Consider the following 23,089-nt stretch of genomic DNA (forward strand, 5'->3'; position numbering starts at 1 on the left):
GCCATAACTGATTGAAATCACACTTAACCGCATTCAACAACTGAACTGTCTATGAGGTATTGGTTTGTGATGTGCTTCAAGTTATGATTAAATTGGACCAAATTAAATGTCATGAGAATCTGAACTAGAAGCTGTGGGTTTTGGGCAGTTTGGAACAGGGGCAGAAGTATAAGGACATCCAGAGTGGAACTTTGTGAATGGTGTACAAGACTAGAGCTGGGGTATTTGTTTCTGAGACTTCAAGTCCTAGAGATCCTGTGCAGTCACCTAAGTTGTTGATCAACTACCAGAACTGTTGCTTTGCCTTTTAAATATTCCAGTCCCAGTGAGATCAGGAATCATTGTAAAAAAAAAAAACAAAACTGACATAGTTCTGAGCACCACTTTTTAAATGGTGTAATGCCAACCTGCAGGATGTCCAGAGAAAGACAGAGAAAATTATTTTGGCTTTAATTTGAATAAGGTATGCCTGAAGGGAGCGATCCTGCTTAGAATGGAGTAAGAGTATGGACATACAAAGATAAACTTGGAGTGATGTAGAAAAGAGATTGAGTATATTCTTGGGAGCGGTAGAACAAAGGCCAATGAATAAATTAAACAAAGAGTTAGATCTGTTTATATTAATGGAAGGAGAGATTTCTCCAACCTTTTTCTGAGTTGTGAAAGAGCGATCTTGAGCAATAAAATTGCAGTAATATGATATTGTAAATATTGAATAATTAGAGATCATTCAATTTAAAGAATATATCATTGTCCAATTTTATAATATCTTTTTTGTTTAGAAAGTTAGACTAATTATCAAAGGTGGATTTACCATATCTTTAGAGTTCCTCACTCAATCTTGTTGGGAAAGACTCAAACAGCTCTGTTTTTATATTTTTTGTATTATTTTACTTAAAAAAGTCCCCCCAAACTACATCAGTTGAATGTCTCATACAACCTGGGTTAATTATTGTTAATAGTGATGAAAACAGTACTACAAGGATATAACCTATTCCATTCCTATTTGAAACTACAGACTTGATGACTACTCTAATTTATGAATAAAAAGCTTATATTATGTATAATTATAATAAGAGCAAATATGTGCATTGGAGATATGCTGATGAAAACTGAATCAGTGTAATAAAGGGCTCTGCAGAAATGCTAGGTCATAAAATACTGAAATAAATCTAAACATGGAAAATTAAAGAATTAAAATGGAGATTTATTTTCTTGAAAGTCAGATTTAAATAATACCTTTTTATCATAGAGCCACTCATAGTAGGCATCCAGGAAATATTTGTTTGTGGATTTTTCATTTCTATGATTTTATTTAAAGTTCATTTTCAGTATTGCTACCAATACTTAAATTTACTTACATTTTTGCAAGAGTTTCAAATAACTTCACATTCAGTTTTACTTGGTAGAACAACATAGCTTTCCTTTTAATGGTCTTAAAATAAAAAGGAAATTTACTCATCATTACCAGCAAAATTTAAAAAATACTAAAATAGAAACAAGCAATAAAAAGGGGGCATTCTAGCTTTTATTGCAAATGAATAAAAACCAAGTTTTGCATTATCCCTTAGTTAGGCCATTTTATAGCTGCTCTCTTTGTAATACTTTATAAATGGCATGAATAAAGTATGTTGTGGTTCTTTCAGAAGAAATGATGATTTATGTAAAATTTTGTTCTCAGAGTAAGTTGGGACATTGGGTAAAGAATGGAGCCAGTTGTCTCTTTTGAGAATAATTAATTATTTTCAGATTTGATAGTTTTATCTTTGGGAACCCCTGTAATCAAGATTTTCTTTCCTGTAGTTTTATTTGGGACTGTGGTTAAAGAGTTTCTGTTCAGTCTCTACTCAAGAACGAGGTCATTGCTGTCATGAAGAACGGCAGTGATCCTTACAAGCTGCAGCAGGGAACCATAAAGCTCTGTTGTGACTTCTTCATCTTCAAAAAAAAGCATGGCCTTTGTGATAAAATGACCTAAAACAGATATGTTTTTACACTCTTGTCCATCACATACACACAAAAAACAATCCTGCTCTGAGTGTTATAATTTCAGAGATTTCATTTTAGATTTTTTAGTATGTTCTATTCCCCCAGAAGTTTCCGCTGCTCTCTGTGATAGACTGTTAGTGCAAATGGGTAACACCTTCAACATATTGGCTGGTTTTGAGTTGTGACATCTCTGCACAGCATTCTCATATGTCTTTTCACTTCCAATATATGCTTTTCATTACTTACCTTCTAAGAAAATATTATAGATTGTTACCAGGGCTGATTCTAAGGAAGCTAATCAGTGAAACAGAAAAAAATTAAAGTTTTTAAATCATACCTAGAGCCTGAAGAGTTTGGGATTATTTTTTATTTGAGTGTGGCTTAAGAAGTGTAGTTTGAAACTTCTAAGATCAGGTTCTAAGGTCAGATACTTTGCTTCCTCACGAGATTCAAGGATTGTTCTGGAAAAATCCTTATCTTGTTCCTCTGTATATAAACATTTTTGTTATTAGTAGGTTTTAATTTTTTAGTTAAAATTTTAGAGTTTATTTCTTATTAAGAATTATTTTGAGTCTTTCAGTTAAGTGCATGCAATTGAAACAGTAAACATGAAATGGGATCTTTTATGGCAGAGTATCTCTTGCCTGTGGAAAAGAAGACAATTTGAGATGAGATTCTGAGACTTGTGGTAATCATCACTAAATGATTCCTAGTTGTAAACTCCTGTGCAACTCAGTTCAAGTTACCTCTTCTCATTGATATTTTATCAACAGAATTTTTTAAATGTTTCAGTATATGTAATAATTTACCTTTCCAAATTATAAATTCATAGGTATATGCTCATATGTTAAAAGAAAAATAACTTGATATTTGTGATATATCATTATTATTTTATTAGATTCATATTTTGAAAGAAATGGTAGTTAATGAAATCACTCAAATTTGCTTTAATCCCACATTGTGAATCTCAACTGGTTTCTTTTAAACCAAGCATATATATGATTCGTAGAGTGGCATATTTATATGCTTAGAAAATGTTTATGTGACATAAGAATAATATTTCAGATTCTAAGCCAGTAATTTTATATCTAAGTGTCTTTGTTCCATTAAAAAATGATTGTAACCTCTCATTGTTTCTTTCTCTGGTTTAGATCGGGGTACTGTGCAGAAGGTTGTGGTTCTTCCTACCAACAGCTCTGCCGGTGGGGAGCTCATTCTGGAGGAGCTGGAAGTTTTTAAGGTTTGAACATCTCTTACTCTCTGAAGATGCACGGTCAACAGAATTCTTTACTCGTAAAACCACTTTGGAGAAAAATAATATTTTATAAAAGATCAAATAAAGAATGTTATAAATTTTGAGTGTAGGAAACACCAGATAAAATGAGACATGTAGAACAAATATTTATCTGAAATATTTTTATGCATTTCAGGCTATCTTAACATAAAAGGAATAGTTTTTTCAGCTGTCATCACAACTTTAAGAATTTTGCTTGTCATTTTTTTAAATGAGTACTTGTAGTCAAAGTCTAAAAAATCTGCCATTAAAGTGCTTTTCTCATTTGCTTTACAAACCACTGAAACCTAAATACGTTTATATTATTGATTGTTAGATAAACTTTCTCATATTTTTTAGCCAGGAATTTCAAGAAAACCTTTGTTTTCTTTTATTGCTTTCAATTCAAATGTCACCCTAATTAAGTAAAACAAATGTTGCCACTTTATCATTCAAAACATGTTCTCTCTGAACTTAAGATTTCACTGTATTAATCTTTCTGTCCTTCAATTAATCATTTAAAAATAAAAAATAAGATCACAGCACAATGAAAGAAGGCACACAGAGGGAAGTCCAGTCCTGCAGGATCTTACCTGGTCAGGGCAGAGTGCCTGTTCTTTGTGTGTCTGTGAGCCTGGAAAGCAGACCAGTGGTGTCGTGCAGTCCTCGCCTTAAGGTGTGGGTCACGTAGTTCAAGTGAGCACTTTTACCTGCATTTGAAAAGATGGGTAAAAGCACAGACAAAGAAGCTGCTAGAATGAAGAAGAAACTTTGATGTGGAATTAATCCTACTGCATTCTGCTATTTCTAACTAAACCAAGTATGAGACATTGGCCCACAGACCAAAAGACTAGAGTCAGCCTTGAATTGAATAAAAGAAGCATTTCAGAACTCAGGAGCAGACTAGTGCTAGTCCTGTCAGTAGCTCTGTTTAGGTTAGTGGATGCAGAATGTATTAACTTATTAATGTGCATTACCACAGTCACAAAAAATACTGAATTTATAAGTGTTTAAGTGTTCAAGATTCAATGCTATTAGATTATGTTAATAAATTTTAAATGTGAAAGGATATTTTGTAAAATGAATCAAATAAGATATAAGATGTGAGGAATTCTGGCACATTTCCCAATGTTATTAAATTTACAATTTTTAATGCTAGACTTACTTCATAAACATTTCATAATTAGTGCATTAAAGTTGTGCTCGTTCAATGTTGACCATGTCCACTCAACTGCCCTTTCTGTGCCTTGCTTTGTAAAGAAATTGATTGTTTCACTAGATTAACCAGAATAACATTGTATGTAAAATATACTTTTCTCATTTAATTCAATAGGGACGACTTGGGTAATCAAAATAATATAAAGTACCTTATTCTAGACTTCTTTTGAAGATAGCAAAAATGCCATATTGCAGCACTTCATTTTTAATTCTGAAATACCTTTTTTTTGGTACTCAGGAAATGTTAATTAAGTGAGTTTGACACAAACTCAAACATATATGTTATGGAAAGGTCCTGAAGAAACGTGAGTTCTTCTGATCATGTGCTAACTACTTATGGTCTGTTATATGAGTTCTGTTGATGTTGTCATCACAAAGAATAAACTCTCAGTGGAAAAATAGTAAAACGCATGTGGTGACATCCACCTGAGAGAGAGACTAAAAAAGTTTGAGCTTTCTTAGGGATGCGTGTGCCAATGATTGATGTGACTAAATTGAGAGATCCAGTTACCAAATACAGTTACTATCTTCAACATGGTGTTTGTGTCACATTTTCAGAGGTGAGGTAAAAATAATTGGGTGTGTATGATGTACTGTGATGGACACATCAGGAAATGATGCATTTAAGTTGAAAAAAAAAGTTCTTAGTTAAGTGTCACACTGATATACTACAGAAAACTCAATGTAACTTAAAAAACAGGCACCTTGTTTTTTACACTGTGCAGAACCACAATCTCTCATTTTAATCCTCTGTTCAAAATATTTTCTGGAAATATATCCAGCTCTCCTAAGCTTAACTTGAATTAGAGATACAAATACAATATTAGAAGTTGCCTAGGTGGATATAACTTTCCATACTTTTTTTGTATGCATGTGTATTTCAAAGTGATCAAAACTTGTTGCCATAGCGCATTTATAGATATCACCATTTTGTCTTTTAAATGTAAAATCACACTCTCCAGAAGATGAAATGGTTATGGACATAGTTGATTTTGAGATGTTGCTTCCACTTCAGTTAATTAAATAAAATTCCACAGACCATCAGGTTATCGCATCTAATTTTTGATCTGTAAAAGTAACTAATAATATTTAAGAAGTAAAGTTATGAATGGAGTGACTTTCAAAAAGGATTACTATTTCAGAAAAATTCTTTAGTTCTTTAACTAATTCACATCTATCAAAGGAGAACCCTAACATTATTACTTTGTTTACAACAAAAAAGAATGAATAAGTATGGGTCAGGCTAATACATCTTTCCAAAGCGACACTTGTCAGGTGAACAGTAGTGCCTTCTGCGCAGGGCTGTGCTGTGGGGTAAGATGGGTACTGTTTCACAGCCTCCCACCTGCTACCCAGGTTTGCTCCTGAGTTATTCATTGGTTTCAGTATTCCAGGAAACACTTTTTCAATTCTCACAAATTTTCACTATTTTCTAACAAACTATATTGATATATGTGTTATAATTGCAACATTTCTTTTAGTTTAACATATATTTCTGTAACAAAACCACCTTACTCCCAATAGTGGGACTGTATTATATACAAGTATTGTTAGACTTTGAAAATACATATGCATTAGAAGAGGAATGATGATTTCTTGAATTTCAACAGAAAAGAGGCAATTTTTGAATGCCAAATCATCTTTAATAATTACTTGAGCAACTAACATAATGTGTTTCTACTTTTTCCAGAATCATGCTCCTATAACAACAATGAAAATTTCATCTAAAAAGGTAAAATCAACACCATTTTTATTTTCTTTCATGTAAAAAATTTACTACTATGAAAAATATATTTATAATCTCTGAATAGTTAATTTTAGTATTAACTAATTACTACTGTTATTAGTAAATTACAAATTAAAAATTACAAATTAAATTACAAATTACAAATTAAATTACTGTTACTACTGTATTTATTTTATAAATACCACAAAATCACCTTCAATTTTTATGTAGATTCATGAGCTATTAGTGGAGACAGAATAGTTTATTTTTGTACAAAAAACTGTCAGAGCAGAACATACATAGGTACAGCAGAATATCCCAATATGTTGTGTATCTTATATTCTTAAATGTTACTGTGTGTGAAGCCAACCAAAATAAAAATAATCTTTCTGAAGAAAGAATTTAGCATAATGTTTGGGCTACTATAACAGCACATACATTCTCAGGGCTTGGAATGAATAAGCGATCCTCTTTAGAGGTCTAGCTGCCAACATAGGCTTCAAATGGGCAGTTCTATCTTTTAGGGTTATGCATGCCATTAAGACAAGTCTGAATATTTCAAATTTAAGCTGTATCCACAGTCAGGATTTGGGGAAGAAATGTTAGGCTATGATTATCAGGAATGTTTAATCTTTGTGCCTGCGCATGCAAATACACAAGGGTCACAGAAAGCAAAATCCAGTTCCAGTCTCCACATGTGCAAAGTATGCAGCTCTCCATCCCCCCAAAGATACCCCAAAACAAGCATTCTAAGAGTCAGAGTAACCTAATAAAAATGAAGTGGGTTTCAGGGTAGGGCTGGCATGCATTTGAATCCCAGCCTGACCATAAATTATAAACGAATCATTTAAGTTCACTGAGCTAAGTAAGTTTCTGCCTCTGCAAGGTAATGCTTTTCTCACAAACAAATTAAATTATATAAATTGCCTAAAATAAAGTGGGTCTTTGTAACTGCTGTTTGTAAGAGCCTAAGACTTATTTTTCTTGGAATAGAGAATAAAAGTTTTATGTGTGAGCACAACTGATGACATGACTTCAGTGTTCTTCACCATATTTGGTCTGCTACCCCATGAACAAGTAATCCACAGTCCGTCTTGTCCTATTTTTCACTTGATGTTTTTTATGAAGAAAAATAAAGAGGGTACAGCCAAGCTAAAGATCTATTTGTAAAAATGTTTGTTTGGTGCATAATAAACATTTTCCCAAGTAACAAGAAGCTATTTGTCATTTCCCCTAGTATCCTAGAGAGTGATCCTTAGTTCAAATTGTCTTTGAAGTCAGCAGGGAAGCCCTTTGTTTATAGTAGTTTAATGGGAAGAGCAAGCGTTATGGCAAAATTCAAAATGAACACAAAGCCATTTGTGTGACATCGTAGTAGTTCAATATACAATTACAGGTTTCAACTTGTAATTCCCCTTGTGATCTTGTTCACAATCCATTCCATAAAATTCAATATACAATACACACACAAGAAAAACTGAATATTAAATATCTTCAACATCTTAAACTGTAGAAAATTAAAAATGTTTTATTAAATCAGTTAGATAGAGAGCAGGGGACTTAACTGATTTGGGGGGAATTCATTCATCAACTGCATACTTCATTATTTTTACAGTATGAAAGAACTACAAATTACCAGTAGTATTTTTTAAGTATATTTAATTGTCATGAATTTAGTACTTTCCTTATATAGTGTTCAAACTATATTATTGTCTATTTATGCTCCTTTATTCTCTAATTTATTCTTGTATTCTATATTGCAGAAAATAATTTAATAAAAAAGATAATTTCTAGAGTGAACCTATCTGTATCCTTTTCTCAAATCAGTTTCCTCAAAAATTTTTAATGAAGCTGATGCATTCACTATATTATTATTTTTTGATTTATATTTAGAGAAGGGAAAGGGAGAGAGAAGGAGAGGGAGAGAAACATCAATGTGTGGTTGCCTCTCATGCACCCGCTACTGGGGACCTGGCCGGCAACCCAGGCATGTGCCCTGACTGGGAATCAAACCAGTAGCCTTTTGGTTTGCAGGCCAGCACTCAATCTACTGAGCCACACCAGCTGGGACCATTCACTATATTAATCAGTGTACTCCATAAACACTATTTCAGATATTCTGAGAGAAATGACTATTGTCAAAATGTGTAGTTGCTTTCTTATGGTTTGAATGTCTCAACTGGGCCTCAGTGTTTTTCAGCCCAACTTCTGAAAGAGTAATTGATATGAGAAAATAATTATTTTATGTTAGACATAGAGTGGGATGTGATTCAAATGATTTATTAGAATTGAAGATTCATAAATTGATGGTTTACTACTACTGTTATTTAACATTCACTCAGGTTTTAGGAGTCAGAAGCAATTCCAAGCATTGTGGAGTTAGCCCTTACATTTAGTTTTTACAAAAGCTCTATAGGACAGGTGCTCTATTTACCCAGTTTTACCAAAGAGGAAGCTGATATTGAGAAGTTACACAGCAATTTTATGATTGAGCCTGGATTTGAGTCCCAGAAGTATTCCTCCAGAGCCTGCCATTGATTTAATTTTAGATAACACTCACATATATCTATATCTAGATCTAGATATATAGAGATGTATGTGCACATGTGTGTGCATATGCATGTATTCAAGTTCTAGCTTAGAGATTTTATGCTAATTGAATTGTATATCAGTCCTTTGTAAAATATTCAGTGTCAATTAGAAACATATCCCTTTAACTCCTGAGAACCCTTTTAGGCACAGCTAAAGGAACTGGAGCAGTATCATAAAAAAACTCCTGACACCGTACAAATGACAGAGGATGAAATCTTTATTTATGACCAAGGGTACTGAATAGCTCTGGATATACAGGAAGTTTAAGGCATGTCTAAATATAAATACCAATATTTTTCTAAATAATTTAAAAATTCCTCTGATGAGAAACATGTCATTTTCAAAAGCCTGTGAAAAAATTTTAAATTTGATGTACTACTATCTACTTCTTTTTCTAAACTTAAAAGTGTCTTGTATTTGAGCCTTCACTTTTTCAAATTTACAATGTGATGGGTTGCCAGACTTGAAGAATAAGAAAGCTGCCTTGTGCTTTGTGAAGAGACAGCATTAAAAGAAAAAAGCAAACATCGTAATTTAAATCTGTAATATATTAGCTCAAATCTGAGAGAACAATGAATCCCAATGTCTAAAACACATTACCATTCTACACAGTGCTCTGAGTTTTTTTTTCTTTAAACAGGAAAGTGGTAATGTTATAGGCATATTAACATAGGAAAATTCTGTTTATTTTGGCTTTGTACCCCTCTGGACTTTGCTTCTCGTTTTTAGTCTACTTTCAAAACGAATCCAGGGGTTTGTGGGCACATACTATAATGTGTTCCTGCTGAAAATCCTTTTTTAACTTCCACATCTGAAATAAATCATCGTCATTTTTTTAATAGCAACAGTTGTATGTGAGCTCCAGTGAAGGTGTTTCCCAAGTGTCCCTGCATCGCTGCCACATCTACGGCACTGCCTGCGCTGACTGCTGTCTAGCAAGGGACCCTTACTGCGCCTGGGATGGCCATGCTTGCTCTAGGTTCTACCCAACAGGGAAGCGGTGAGTACTAACATTCAGCTGAAAATCAAAATTGATGTCTCAATTGTGAGCACTTTAAAAGCAGCACCAAAAGCAGCAGCTCTGTTTAGCACGGCATGTAGTCTTTAAATGAAAAAAGCACCAGTGCTTTATAACTTGAGATTCTCAGAGATAGTTAACTAGTGTAAGTACTTTGGATTTTTTTCCTTTTAAACACATCTGCAACACAAGTAACATTTATCTTTTTTTTCACATTTCCTAATTTTTAAGTCTTTTTTGTTTTATGTGCTTGATAGAGTATACCCTGAAATCCCACCTTCTCAGGGTTCCCCTGTGCCACTTAACTCTCCTGTCATCAGATGTTTGTGTTAATTTGCGCAAAAGGAACACTGCCCCAGGATGGGTACTCTGAATTGCCTTCCATTCTTTACCCTTTAGAGTGGTGACTGCGTGATTGCTGATTAGATAAAGAGAGTGAGGCAGTCTGAAGCAGAGAGGCTTTTATCCAAGTGAAGGCTTAGTTAGGCAGGAAACTCTGGGCCCATCTGCATCATTTAGAAAGGGGACCACCAGAAATGAAATTGACTATAGGACAAAGAATATGGAGAATTTAGGGTCACCAAGGTCACGGATAATTTCAGTCATACCTTGATATGGTTCATGATGGATGACAAGATCAAAACCTATAAAATCAGTGTCAACAGCAGAAAGCAAATAGGACCAGCCACGGGCACCAGTGATCTTTCAAGTAAAAGCATTGGGGTGACATTGTATTGTAGTTCTGTCATAGGTACATGCTTTTAAGGACATTGAAAGTTTAAATGACCCTCACACTTGTGAATATCACAAGTATTCTGATGCTTTTATCTATTAGTTCAACAAATTTGTATCACCGGACAATCATTTGCCAGACAATGTTCTAGAGCTAGGTCTATCACTCTAAAAAGCAACAGCAAAAACACAATTCTTGCATTGTGGGACAGTAAAAAGGAAAGACAGACAATATATAAATAAGGACAACCTCTAGTATATCGAAAAATGAGAAGGTCTATAAATTTTAAAAGTGAAAGAAGGAAGATACAGGATGTAGGAAGCAGGGGGTTGCAAATATGGGTGGGCAGGGGAGGCCTTACTGAGGATGTGGTATTTGAACAAGGATTGAATGTGAAAAGGAATACTACCGTGGCATTATTTGGGAGACTGGCATTCCAAAGGAAGGGACCAGAAATCCTTAAAGCTAAATTGAAATAGAAAACTGCAGAAGATTTTTGAACATGTGAGTGATATTATTTGACTTCGATTTAGTAAGATCATCTAGTTGAGTTTGTCAGGGACTGCCACCCTGAGGTAGGAGGAGGATGGGGGAGGGGAGAGAGAAGTTTCATAACAGGCTACTCTAATGATCCAGGTGAGATACAGTGGTGACTTGCACGAGGATGATAGAGGTGGAGATGGCCAAAATGGTCTGATTCTGGATAGGGCTCACAGGAACTGCTGATGTATTAAATGTGCAATGTTAGAGAAAGAGAGGCCTCAGAAGTGAACCAAGTTCTCAGAACAGACCATTGGAAATATGTAGATGGAATTTAATGAGAAAGAAAAGACTGTGGAAAGAGTAAGTTTGAAGGCGGAAAGTTAAAGGTGCCTATGAGATGTTCAAATAGACATGTTGATTAAGCAGTTAGAAATATGAATCTGGAGAAGAGAGGAGTGGCCTGGGCTAGGTAATTTGAAAATCTTTTGTATTCAAAGTCATGTAAGATATAAAGAGAACTCCCATTCCTAAACCAGGAGTCTGTAGGATCTGTGTTCAATGACCCATGTTCTTCCAAGTCATTTTAAGATTTAGTCACAAGGTCTATGGCTTCTTTTGATTTTTTACATACAATATATTACCCTGGGACCCTCTCTCTGCACTGTACTGGAGTCCTGAACCTGGACAAAAGTGTAAGGCAAGCAAATTCCAAATGTAATGTCAAATTTAAAATGGTTTTTGTAATTTCTTTTTTCATTTTTTATATTTTTTTGCATTACCGGTTATCCCCCCATACCCTCTTCCACCTCTACCCACCTCACATCTCCCCTTCAATCACCACACTGTTGTTCCTGTCCATGAGTTTTTTTCTTTATGCTCCATCCACCCACCCTGCCAAACACCCTTCCAAGAGCTGTCAGCCTGCCCTCTATCCATGAGTTTGTCTCTATTTCACATGTTAGTTCAGTTTGTTCATTTGATTCCACATATGAATGAAATTTTATGGTACTTGCCTTTCTCTGGCTGGCTTGTTTCATTTAGCATAATATTCTCCAGGTCCATTCATGCTGTCAAAAAGGGTACACTTTTCTTCTATTTTACAGCCAAGTAGTATTCCATTGTGTAAATGTACCATAGCCATTTTACCCACTCATCTACTAATGGACACTTGGCTGATTCAAAATCTTGGCAATTGTAAATAACACTGCAATGAAGTTAGGGGTGTATATATTCTCCTGAATTAGTATTTCAGGTTTCTTCAGATAAATTCCAGAAGTGGAACCACTGAGTCATAAGACAGTTCCATTTTTAATTTTTTGAGTTAACTTCGCACTGCTTTCCACAACGGCTGCACTAGTCTGCATTCCCACCAACAGTGCACAGGGGTTCCCATTTCTCCACATCCTCTTCAACACTTACTGTTTACTGATTTATTGATCATAACCATTCTGTCAGGTGTGAGGTGATATTTCATTGTAGCTTTAATTTGCATTTCTCTGATGCTTAGTGACAACGAGCATCTTTTCATGTCTATTGGCCATCTGTATGTCCTCTTTGAAGAAATGTCTATTTAGGGCCTTTGCCCAATTTTTAATTAGATTGTTGTTGTTGTTTTGGTGTTGAATTTTTAAGGACTTTATAAATTTTAGATATTAACCCCTTATTGGCAAATATGTTCTGCCATTTAGTGGTTTGTCTTCTGTTGATGGGTTTCCTTTGCTGTGCAAAAACTTTTTAGTTTGATGTATCCTATTTGTTTATTTTTTTTCTTGTATTTCCCTTGCCTGCGGAGATATATCAGAAAAAATATTGCTAAAAACAATGTCCAAGATTTTACTGCCTATGTTTTCTTCTAGGATTTTTATAGTTTCTTGTCTAACATTAAAGTCTTTAATCCATTTTGAATTTATTCTTGTGTCTGAATTAAGAAATTGCTCTAGTTTCACTTTTCTTTATATGTCCAATTTTCCCAAGACCATTTATTGAATAAACTATTTTTAGCCCAATGTATGTTTTTGCCTGTTTTGTCAAATATTTATTGACTGTAAGGGCATGTGTTTATTTCTGGGCTCTCTATTCTGTTTCATTGATCTATATGTGTTTTTATGCCAGTACCATGCTGTTTTAACTACGATGGCCTTATAGTATAATTTGATATTAGATAGCATGATTCCTCTACCTTTATTCCTTTTCATTCAATCATATTTTTACCCCAATTGTGACAGCAGTGATATTTCAAAATTACTTCCATAACTGTTTATAAGGCAATAGATTTTTCTTGGTAAACCATTCTAAAAGCTGGCATCTGTGAAATCTGAAATATGGTTTTCAATCTATTAAACAGATTTACTGCTAAAAAAAAGCTGAAGCCCTATAGTTTCTAAGAAATATGGGAACTATGAAGTGAAACTTGCCATAGTCCTATAGGCATACCAGCCTTTTCTATAAAAGAATTGGAGATTAGCACTCCTTCCCTGTAAAGTTTTCAGACCTTGGCTTTGACCAGCCGGCATTCTTATTTAACAAACAAGGACTAGTCCTCAAATAAAATTCTATACTATATGTAGGCTATCATTGCACATGAGATGTGCTTCATAAGTTTGTGTTAAAATATGAGTTTTCTCATTTGTTCTCATATTCTCTCACCTATTATAACCCCAGTTATTCTTTTCAAGATGTATACATAAATATATATTCCACATGTCATTCTAGTGTCAGAAATCATGATCTTAATCATGTTCTTGCAATAATTAAAAAACTGAAACTATCTTGCAGTTCTTAATGTTACAGTATGGTGCCTGGTATTGAACCCTGTATCATGGGTTTGCTGTTAGAACTAATAAATGAATTTAATAAAGTTTCAAGATACAAAGTTATCACATAAAAATCTGTCAAGTTTCTATACACTGATAACAAATTATCAGAAAGAGAAATCAAGAAAACAATTTCATTACAATTATATCAAAAAGACTAAAATACTTAACAATAAATTAATCAAGGTGATAGACCTGTACATTGAAAATTATAAAACAATGATGAAAATAACTGAGGTGACACAAATAAATAAATATACTTTCTGGTCATAGATTAGAAAATTAATGTTGTAAAAATGTCCATAGTACCTAAAGCAGTCTACAGATTCAGTGCGATCCTTCTCAAAATTCCAATGGCATTTTTTGCAGAAATAGAATGAACTATCCCTAAAATTTGTATGGAACCACAAATGACTCCAAATAGCCAAAACAATCTAGAGAAAGAAGAACAAAATTGGAGGCGTTATGTTTCCTGATTTCAAACTATATTACAAAGCTGTAGTAATCAAAACAGTATTGTACTGGCTTAGAACAGACACATAAATAAGTGGAACAAAATATAGACCCCAGGAATAAACCCACATATATATGGTAAATTAATTTATTATTAAGGAGCCAATAATATACTATGTGGAAAGGACAGTCTTTTCAATAAATGGTGTTAAGAAAATTGGACAGCCAAATACAAAAAAATAAGTAAATCTGGACCACTGTCTTACACAAACACAAAAATTAACTCAAAATAAATTAAACGCTTGAGTGGAAGGCCTGAAACTATAAAACTCCTAGAAGAAAACATAGAACAATAAGATATTTGTCTTGGAAATGAGGGGGGTTTTGTATCTTACTTCAAAACAGATCAACAAAAACAAAAATAAGCAATTAGTTTTACATCAAACTATAAAGCTTCTTCACAGAAAAAAAAGAAAAGAAAAGTCATCAACACGGTTAAATGGCATCCTCCTGAATGGGAGAAAATATTTGCAAATCATATATCTGACAAGGGATTAATATTCAAATACATAAAAATCTCATACAAGTCAATAGCAAAAAAAGACTATATACAATTCAATTAAATAATAAGCAGAAGATCCAAATAGACATTTTTCTGAGGAAGAACAGGTGGCCAACGGGCACATGAAAAGATGCTCAACCTCAATCACTAATCATCAAGAAAATTCAGATCAAAACCACAATGAGATAACACCTGGCAGAATTGCTATTATCAAAAAGATAAGAAACAGCAAATGTTAACAAGGATGTGGAAAGAAAGGGAACCTTTGTGCACTGTTGGTGAGACTGTAAATTGGTACATCCACTATGGAGAACAGTACAGAGTTTCCTCAAAAAAAGAGAACGGCTATATGATCAGCAATTCCACTTCTGGGTATTTTACCAAATAAAACAAAAACACTAATTCAAAGAAGATATATGCACCCTAGTGTTTATTGCAGGATTTTTACAATGTTGATTTTGTATATTAAAATATATACAGGATGGAATACTATTCAGCCATAAGGAAGAGTGAGATCTTGACATTTGTGAAAATAAAGATGGACCTTGAGGGCATTATGATAAGTGAAATATATCAGACAGAGTAAGACAAATAGCCTGTTATCTCACTTATATGTGGAATTTTTTTTTAAAGATTTTATTTATTTATTTTTAGGGAGGGAAGGCAGGGGGAGAGAGAGAGAGAGAGAGAGAGAGAGAGAGAGAGAGAAACATGAATGTGCGGTTGCTGGGAGTTATGGCCTGCAACCCAGGAATGTACCCTGGCTGGGAATCGAACCTGGGACACTTTGGTTCCCAGCCCGCGCTCAATCCACTGAGCTACACCAGCCAGGGCTTATATGTGGAATTTTAAAAACAGTAACAACAAACCAAGCTCAAAGATAAAGATAATAGATTCATGGTTTCCAGAGGTAAGGGTTGGAGAGTGGGAGAACTGGGAAAAGTGTATCAAAAGGTACAAACTTCCAGTTATAAAATGATTAACTTATGATGATGAAATGCACAGCATGGTGACCATAGTTAAGAAATGCATGGCATGGTAAGCCTAGTATGCAATACTGAATTGCATACTTGAAAGTTGCTAACAGAATAAATCTTAAAATTCGTCATCACAAGAAAAAAGTTGCAATATGTGTGGTGACAAACCCTGATGAGGCTTATCTTGATTGATCACTTTTTAATATATATATATTTTGAAAAATTATGTTGTCCACCTGAAACTTATATCTCAGTTATACCTCATTAAAACAGTACAAGCAAAAAATATATGTGTCGTGGGTTAGAAAGTAGTAGCCATTTAAAGAGCTATCTTGGTGATCTCTAGGAGTTTTCTAATTATATGACAAAGGGCCAAAAATAAAATATACATGATATTCCTTGGTCTTCCCATCCATATCACCTTTGGCTCGCTTACTGGAAGTTTCATTAAAAATATCTATACTATTTAAATTCTCCAAATTATTTCCAATCTTAGTGAAAGCAAAGCATGTTTGCTGAATGAATTGACAATTTACTGAGTTCTCACATATTTAGTATTTCTTTTCTTTAGAGATTAAATAACATCAATGATAAAAGGTGTTCATCTGGAGAATTTCCACTTATTTTTGTTAGCTGTGTTAACTTGCCTGGTGCTATTCCAGTTGTACTGTCTATCTGGAACAATAGCACATAGAGGAATTCATGTGAAATAAAAACAGATCCTTTGTATGGAAAGAAGAGACATAGTTTTACTAAACCATCAGTGGAGTCCATACTTTGACATAGAGTGGTTATATATTATTGGCTCAGTAGTTTCTCTTTTTTAAAAGAAATTATTAGTAAACAATGTATGCATTTTCCTCTTTACCCGCAAGTATCTTAAATATTTTGGCATTTGTATCAACTATTGCAGTTTAGACTCGTGTCATTTATTCTGGATTCAGATATGTAGTTAGAAATTATATTTTAAGACAGGATAATCAGTTCAGTCTTCACGTAAATATCTGTTTTCTATACAAGAAGAGAATGATTTCATTGTTTAGCCAAAGGAATAGACTGTAATGAAGGAAACATTGGCAGCTTGAGACAAATCCCAAATCCTGCATGCAATATAATACTGTATTATTCTGCCTACCAGCATGCTTTTGTGATGCTGTATGAATGCCTTACAGGGAATCTATACATACAAAAAGCTCAGATGACAGCCTTGGTGATCTCATGATTTAAACCAAGTCATAATAATGGGGTTTTTTTCTTTTTGTATTTTAATGTCTGAAGGCTATGTGATACTGTAAATGTAGATTACACAGCTTTCAGGTTCATATACATGAGTAAATCAAAACATAGTGCTGATCACAGGAAAATAAATTTAACCATGTGAGTGGTACTGCTTGTCTTGATGGCTGAAAATGGTTCATTCAGCCATAAGACGTCTCACACAGTGTTCATATAATATCATCCACTTAGCTGGCTGATTGTAAATAATGCTGTGACTAAAATAGATGAGGGCTGTCCAGAAGTTTCCAGCCATATAGTATAAAAACTAGACACATTTATTGAAGAAGATACAGGATATAAGAAATATTTTACATAGGACAAGGATACCTAAATCCCTTTCAAAGTAGGCACCTTGGTAACCCATACAGTTCTCCCGATCACCATCAGCTACCCTGCCTTTTTTTCCTGAAATTTTATCAACGGTCTGAAATCGCTTCCCTTTCAAAGGTGATTTTAGTTTGGGGAAAAGCCAGAAGTCACAGGACACCAAGTCTGCACTGTAAGGGCCTAAGTCACCTGGGTGATTTGATGTTTCACAAAAAACTCTGCATGAGATGTGATGTATGGGTAGGCACATTGTCATGATGAAGCTGCCAATCACCAGTTTCCCATAGCTGTGACCTTCTGAATCATCCAAATAGTTCTGAGGAATGTTCAAAGCTTAATGCAAAATTTGCTGTAGAATAGTTCCCCTTCTTGCTCAGTCATTTTGAATACACAGCCACACAGTATACACGATATCTACTGCTCCCACAGACTAGTACAGTGAAGTCATCATTGTTCATGCATGCACATTCCAGTCCATTCTCCTTGGCTGCCAGGTTACATCCATGTCATGCAAATCATTCTCTTTATATTAACAATGGCTGGACTTTTTCCAGACAGACCTCATGTAGGAAATGCAATTCAGTAAAAACTGATATACAAGCTATTCTAGAATTCAGCAATAATCATCTTTTCTGAGACAAGAGTGACTTGTACTAGTTTGTTTTTTGCATGGTTGTATAGAAATGTAAAATTGAATAAAGATCATGTCACTTTTTTGGCAAAAGCCTAGCAAATGATACAAAATTTTATACCCATATTTCCATAGATAGAATTGTATAACCCATTGAGTACATAAACTATTAACAACTTGCTCTAACCTTAAAGTGAATTTTTTTATTATCAATGACTGAGATTAGTTTTGCTTTATAAATTTGATAATCCCTATGTGATTTTAATGTTTCTGTTCTTACTGAATATTTTAACTTATCTTCAAGTATTAAAAATATTATGAGAGACTTAACAGCTAACCCACTTAGGTTATATGCTCCTTCATATATGCTTCTCAGTGTCGATAGTAAATGGTCAATTTGTACCTGTACTCCTAATATTTAAAGAGAGTTCCCTTCCTAGTCTCTTATAGCAATGTTCATATCCACAAATTGTTCCTATGAGAATGCCAGTTACTCTATCTTGATTTGTTGAACTATGTAATACAATGGAAACTAATATATGTAGCTAATACTAAGACTCAGGAAATTAAATAATTGGTTTGCAAATAATTTAAAACTTTTATTTAAGTAATGACCAACTTACAAGGAATGCAGCTACATTTTTGAAATGCTTAAGCCAGTCATACATACAACTAAATGCAATTAGTGAAACTTAATGGTTTCTGAATAAACTTTTAAAAATTTATAAGAGATATTTTGAGGACAACTAGGTACATTTTAATATAAAATGTGTATTATATGATGTCATGGACCCATGGACGAAGCCAAAGGGGTGTATGATCGAGGGTGCAAGGTGGGTTGGATGGGGCAGGGGGAGAGGTAGAGGAAAGTGGAGACAATTGTACTTGAACAACAATTAAATAAATAAATAAATAAAAATGATGTTGCAGAATAAATATTAATATCTTTAGGGTCATAATGATATGTAGGAAAATTATGTGTTCCTACATATAAGATGCATACTAAATCATGTGAGGGTAAAATCATGTCTGCAACTTCTTTTGTAAAGATTTTCATTTATATGTATATTCACAGTGCATATGTGACATATACTAGCATATGAGAGGAGACTAAATAAATATGGCAAAATACAACAATCCATGAGTTTAGGTACACCAGTATTGATTGCACGCATATACCCATTTTTCCTTGGACTTGATGATTTTCAAAATAATGAGTTGAAAGAAAATGTAAATGAACAATTTTGCTTAACTTTATATAATATTAAATATGCATATTTTATCTGTATAACTTATTTTGGAATGTTTTAATATTTCTGGAAATTGTTAGAAAGTATTAACTTTTAAAAGAAAAGTATGCTTAACTAAGAAAAACTTATAAGAAGGAAGATGGCAGTGACTTTATACTTAAAGGTGATCATCTTAGAAAACTTTGAATGAATATGTATATGTTAAAAATTACACTATTAATGTGGGCTCTAACATTTACCCAGGAAATGCACATAATAGGAGGTTCATAGCCATTGTTTCACAAGTAGTAGATGGGGAGAGACTGAATTAGTTTAGATTAAAAGCAAAGTTAAGTAGCCAAAATATAATTAAAGCATTGAACAAGACATATCAGCTAATCAGACTTCTTTTCTTTATGAAAGCTTAGGCAATCACCAGATTTTAAAGTGAAAAATGCTGTCTTCTAAATGTGGTATAACTGGCAATGTTAATGCTAAGTATTTTATATATTTCTGCACTTAACAGGAGGAGCCGAAGACAAGATGTGAGACATGGCAATCCATTGACTCAATGCAGAGGATTTAATCTAAAAGGTAGTAAAAGAGAGCCATGGTCAAACTTGGTAAAGAGTAGCAATGCTCCATATCACATTTCAGTTAGGGAAACTTTGCAGTAGATTCCAGTGTTTCATTTTAAAGAAAAATTTGCTATAAAAATTATTGATATTCAATATTAATTGCTATTTGTATGTATACTAAGAATTGTAAAAAACATAATATTCATTATTTTGTAACTGACTTATTTCACTTAGCATAATGTCTTCCCCAGAGTCCATTCACATTGTGGCATGTCAGAATTTCTTTCCTGTTTAAGGCAGAGAAATATTCCATTGTATGTACAAATCATTTTTTAACCCATTCATCATCACTGGACATTTGGGTTGCTTCCATCTGTTGGTTATTGTGAATAATCCTGCTCCATACATTGGTGTCCTATAGTGCCCTGATTTTCACCATTTATAATCATTCCATATACTTCTGACAATCTTGCCTTGTGTCTTACAATTAATCTAATCCTCTTTTTCCCATCCTGACATAGAGGTATCATGTTGTTATACTTTTCCCACTAATCCCCTCGCCCCACCTAACCCCCCCCCACATCAGCCCAACCAGCAGAAACATCTCCAGGCAGAACTCCCTCCTGGTTCACCAAGGTGCTACAGATGTGCTGTTGTTAACAATACCGAGACATCCATAGCTAATCTTTTTAAGTCTGGGTGTTTAGTCAAGAATGACTTCTTGTTACTAACTATACCAACTAGAAGGAGAAAATTAAGATGCATTTTGCTTAATTGTTCCATAAATCTAACTTAGGGAATACATTCAGTTTACCTTTTCTCTACTTACTATTTTATAAATCTTGTGTCCATCCTCCTTAACAGTCACGGTAGCCACAGTGGTAGGAGTATTGGCAGTGGAGGTAATGAACAAATGCTGATGTTGATTTTGTGTCGGAACCTGAGCTAAATGTTTTTTTTTATGGATTATCTCAATGTTCAAGAAACAGTTCTCAAGTAGAGTCTACAATATTTCTATTCCTGCTTTGTAAATGAGCATCCTGTCCATGTCTAACCTACCACATAATTAGACTCAGTGCTTTTCCTAATTTAAGAATTTCAGTAAAGAACCTGTATGAAATTGTGATAATCTATGTTTTAGAGGTAACCCAAAATGAGACCACATAGAGATCAAGTAATTTGTCTAAGGTTACACAGCCAGTAGCGGTGACGTCAGGATTTTACCTCAGGCATTTCTGAGTCCCAAGCCTGTATTCTCAACCACTGCATCCCACTGTGGCTACATCTTGCTGTCTGCCTTTTTCTGATATTTCTGGATTTTACCTATACTACACTCAGTATGGAGTTTAGGGGTGAGATGAACCTGGCTTCAGTATTGCCTGGTACTTACTAACTCCTTAATAGGAAATGTTTTCCTCATAACTTACAGGCTCAGCTTACTCAGCTATGAAAAGCCGGAAGAACCGAAGTCACAAGGATGTTGTAATAATTAAATGTTCAAAGTGATATTAAGTGTGTTCCTATTACTATTGCACCTCTACTATTTGGTATAGAATAATTCTTGAATAAATATTGATTTCTCTCCTTCTCTTTAGACTAAACAAAACAGGTAATCCATGTGTAATAGTCTGCTTGTTAAATGATTGAGACTGCTTTTCAGGGGCTGTCATAATTGATGAAGAAATAGATATTCAAAAAGGCAAATATATTCTAAATTTCATTATTCCTCTCCATTTGTTTTTGGTTTCTAGCATATAGAAATGCAGCTGAAGTTGTTCAGTATGGAGTAAAAAATAACACCACTTTCCTTGAGTGCGCCCCCAAGTCTCCACAGGCATCTGTCAAGTGGTTGTTACAGAAGGACAAAGACAGGAGGAAAGAGGTGGGTAACGCAGCAAGGCAGCAATCAATCAGGCTTTGGAAAGAGCATTAAAACACCATCCCTCAGTGAGGTTCAGATCAAAGGAAAAAGGAAAAGCATATGAACATCTTTTTATGTCTTTGGGATGACAAGTGCCACCTTCTGTAAAACCCTTTGTCTGCAGAGTTGATGGATTAATTAGAAATCCTCTCTGCCTGCTCACCTCTATAACACGGTGATTGAAACAAGAGCTTGGGCTCACAGACAGGGTGGGGGGATTGATGTGAGGAAGCATTTGTAAAAGAAACAAGATGTGTGCAAACCCAGGAGCCAAGTTCTCACACAACAGCACCTTTGTGTGATTTACAAGATGAAAGGGGCTTTAAAAAAAAGTTCAATTTTCCTCAGCAAGAAATTACCTGAAACTATAACCTTTATGGTAAAGAGCATTTCTCTGCTGTATGGCAATTTGTTCTCACTGCTTTATTATTCATAACTCTCAGGTTTTGTCTAAATAATACATGGAATTATTGTCTGTGGGACCATTGCCTTTATTTAGTGATTTTGGAAAAAAACTAGAGTTATGACAGAACACTTACATTAACCCTTCACTGATTGAAGAAAAGCTGTTTTAAAAGGAAAACATTATAAAATGGCATAGGGTGAAATATTCCAAATAATGAATAATGAATTTCATAATATTGATGTTATGTTGTCATGGTCAATATATGTATCTAGAAAACCTTAGAGTAGTCTAAAATGTAATGTTGTTATCAGTACACCATAAAGTCCGATGCAGCATAGGGGAAAATGGAGCCTTCTGCATTTATGTGTTCTTGTGTGGGCAGTGTTGGTACCACACATTACATTAATCAGGGCTGTGTAGAATGGATACATCCCAGGCTATATAGAATGTAGATGCTGCATAAGAGTTTTAAAAGAGATGTTTGTTCCTATGAGAAAATATTAACTCTTGGACCTGCCTATCCAAGATGTTAAAGATCTGTTTAGGAAATTGTGTGTACTCCGTCACTAGATATTAAGACACAGACTGATCACCATTGCCAAAGGAAGGGACTTATGTATCTGGAGAAAAGATAAACTAGATAGACTTCAAGGCCCCTTCTTGCTCCAGAACTAAATCAGTGTATCGATGATACAAAAAAACTTTTAAATTTTTTTATTAATAATTGTTTATTTGATATCTATTTTCTTTGCTATAATATCTGTCATAAAGAAGTCTTGAGATTTCTACAGTCTAATTACTTTTAAATTATTTTGAATGGATGTGGATTATAATAATAACTGTTTTACAACGTAATTGGGATAGAAGTTATAATATGTGATG

At 34.1% G+C, this 23,089-nt stretch overlaps 1 protein-coding gene across 1 annotated transcript in view; it reads left to right on the forward strand.

The window, feature by feature from the left end:
- The window catches only part of SEMA3C (semaphorin 3C), a 173,700-nt gene that overhangs the window by 145,233 nt on the left and 5,378 nt on the right, over positions 1-23,089 (forward strand). Inside the window, exons 13-17 of the mRNA XM_028525801.2 lie at positions 3,141-3,229; positions 6,171-6,212; positions 9,641-9,798; positions 19,829-19,896; positions 21,632-21,762. Of these exons, the coding sequence (XP_028381602.1) occupies positions 3,141-3,229; positions 6,171-6,212; positions 9,641-9,798; positions 19,829-19,896; positions 21,632-21,762 (488 nt within the window). The remainder of the gene's footprint in view (positions 1-3,140; positions 3,230-6,170; positions 6,213-9,640; positions 9,799-19,828; positions 19,897-21,631; positions 21,763-23,089) is intronic.

The sequence above is a fragment of the Phyllostomus discolor genome, chromosome 10, assembly GCF_004126475.2.
Source record: "Phyllostomus discolor isolate MPI-MPIP mPhyDis1 chromosome 10, mPhyDis1.pri.v3, whole genome shotgun sequence".
Classification (NCBI taxonomy): Eukaryota; Metazoa; Chordata; class Mammalia; order Chiroptera; family Phyllostomidae; genus Phyllostomus; species Phyllostomus discolor.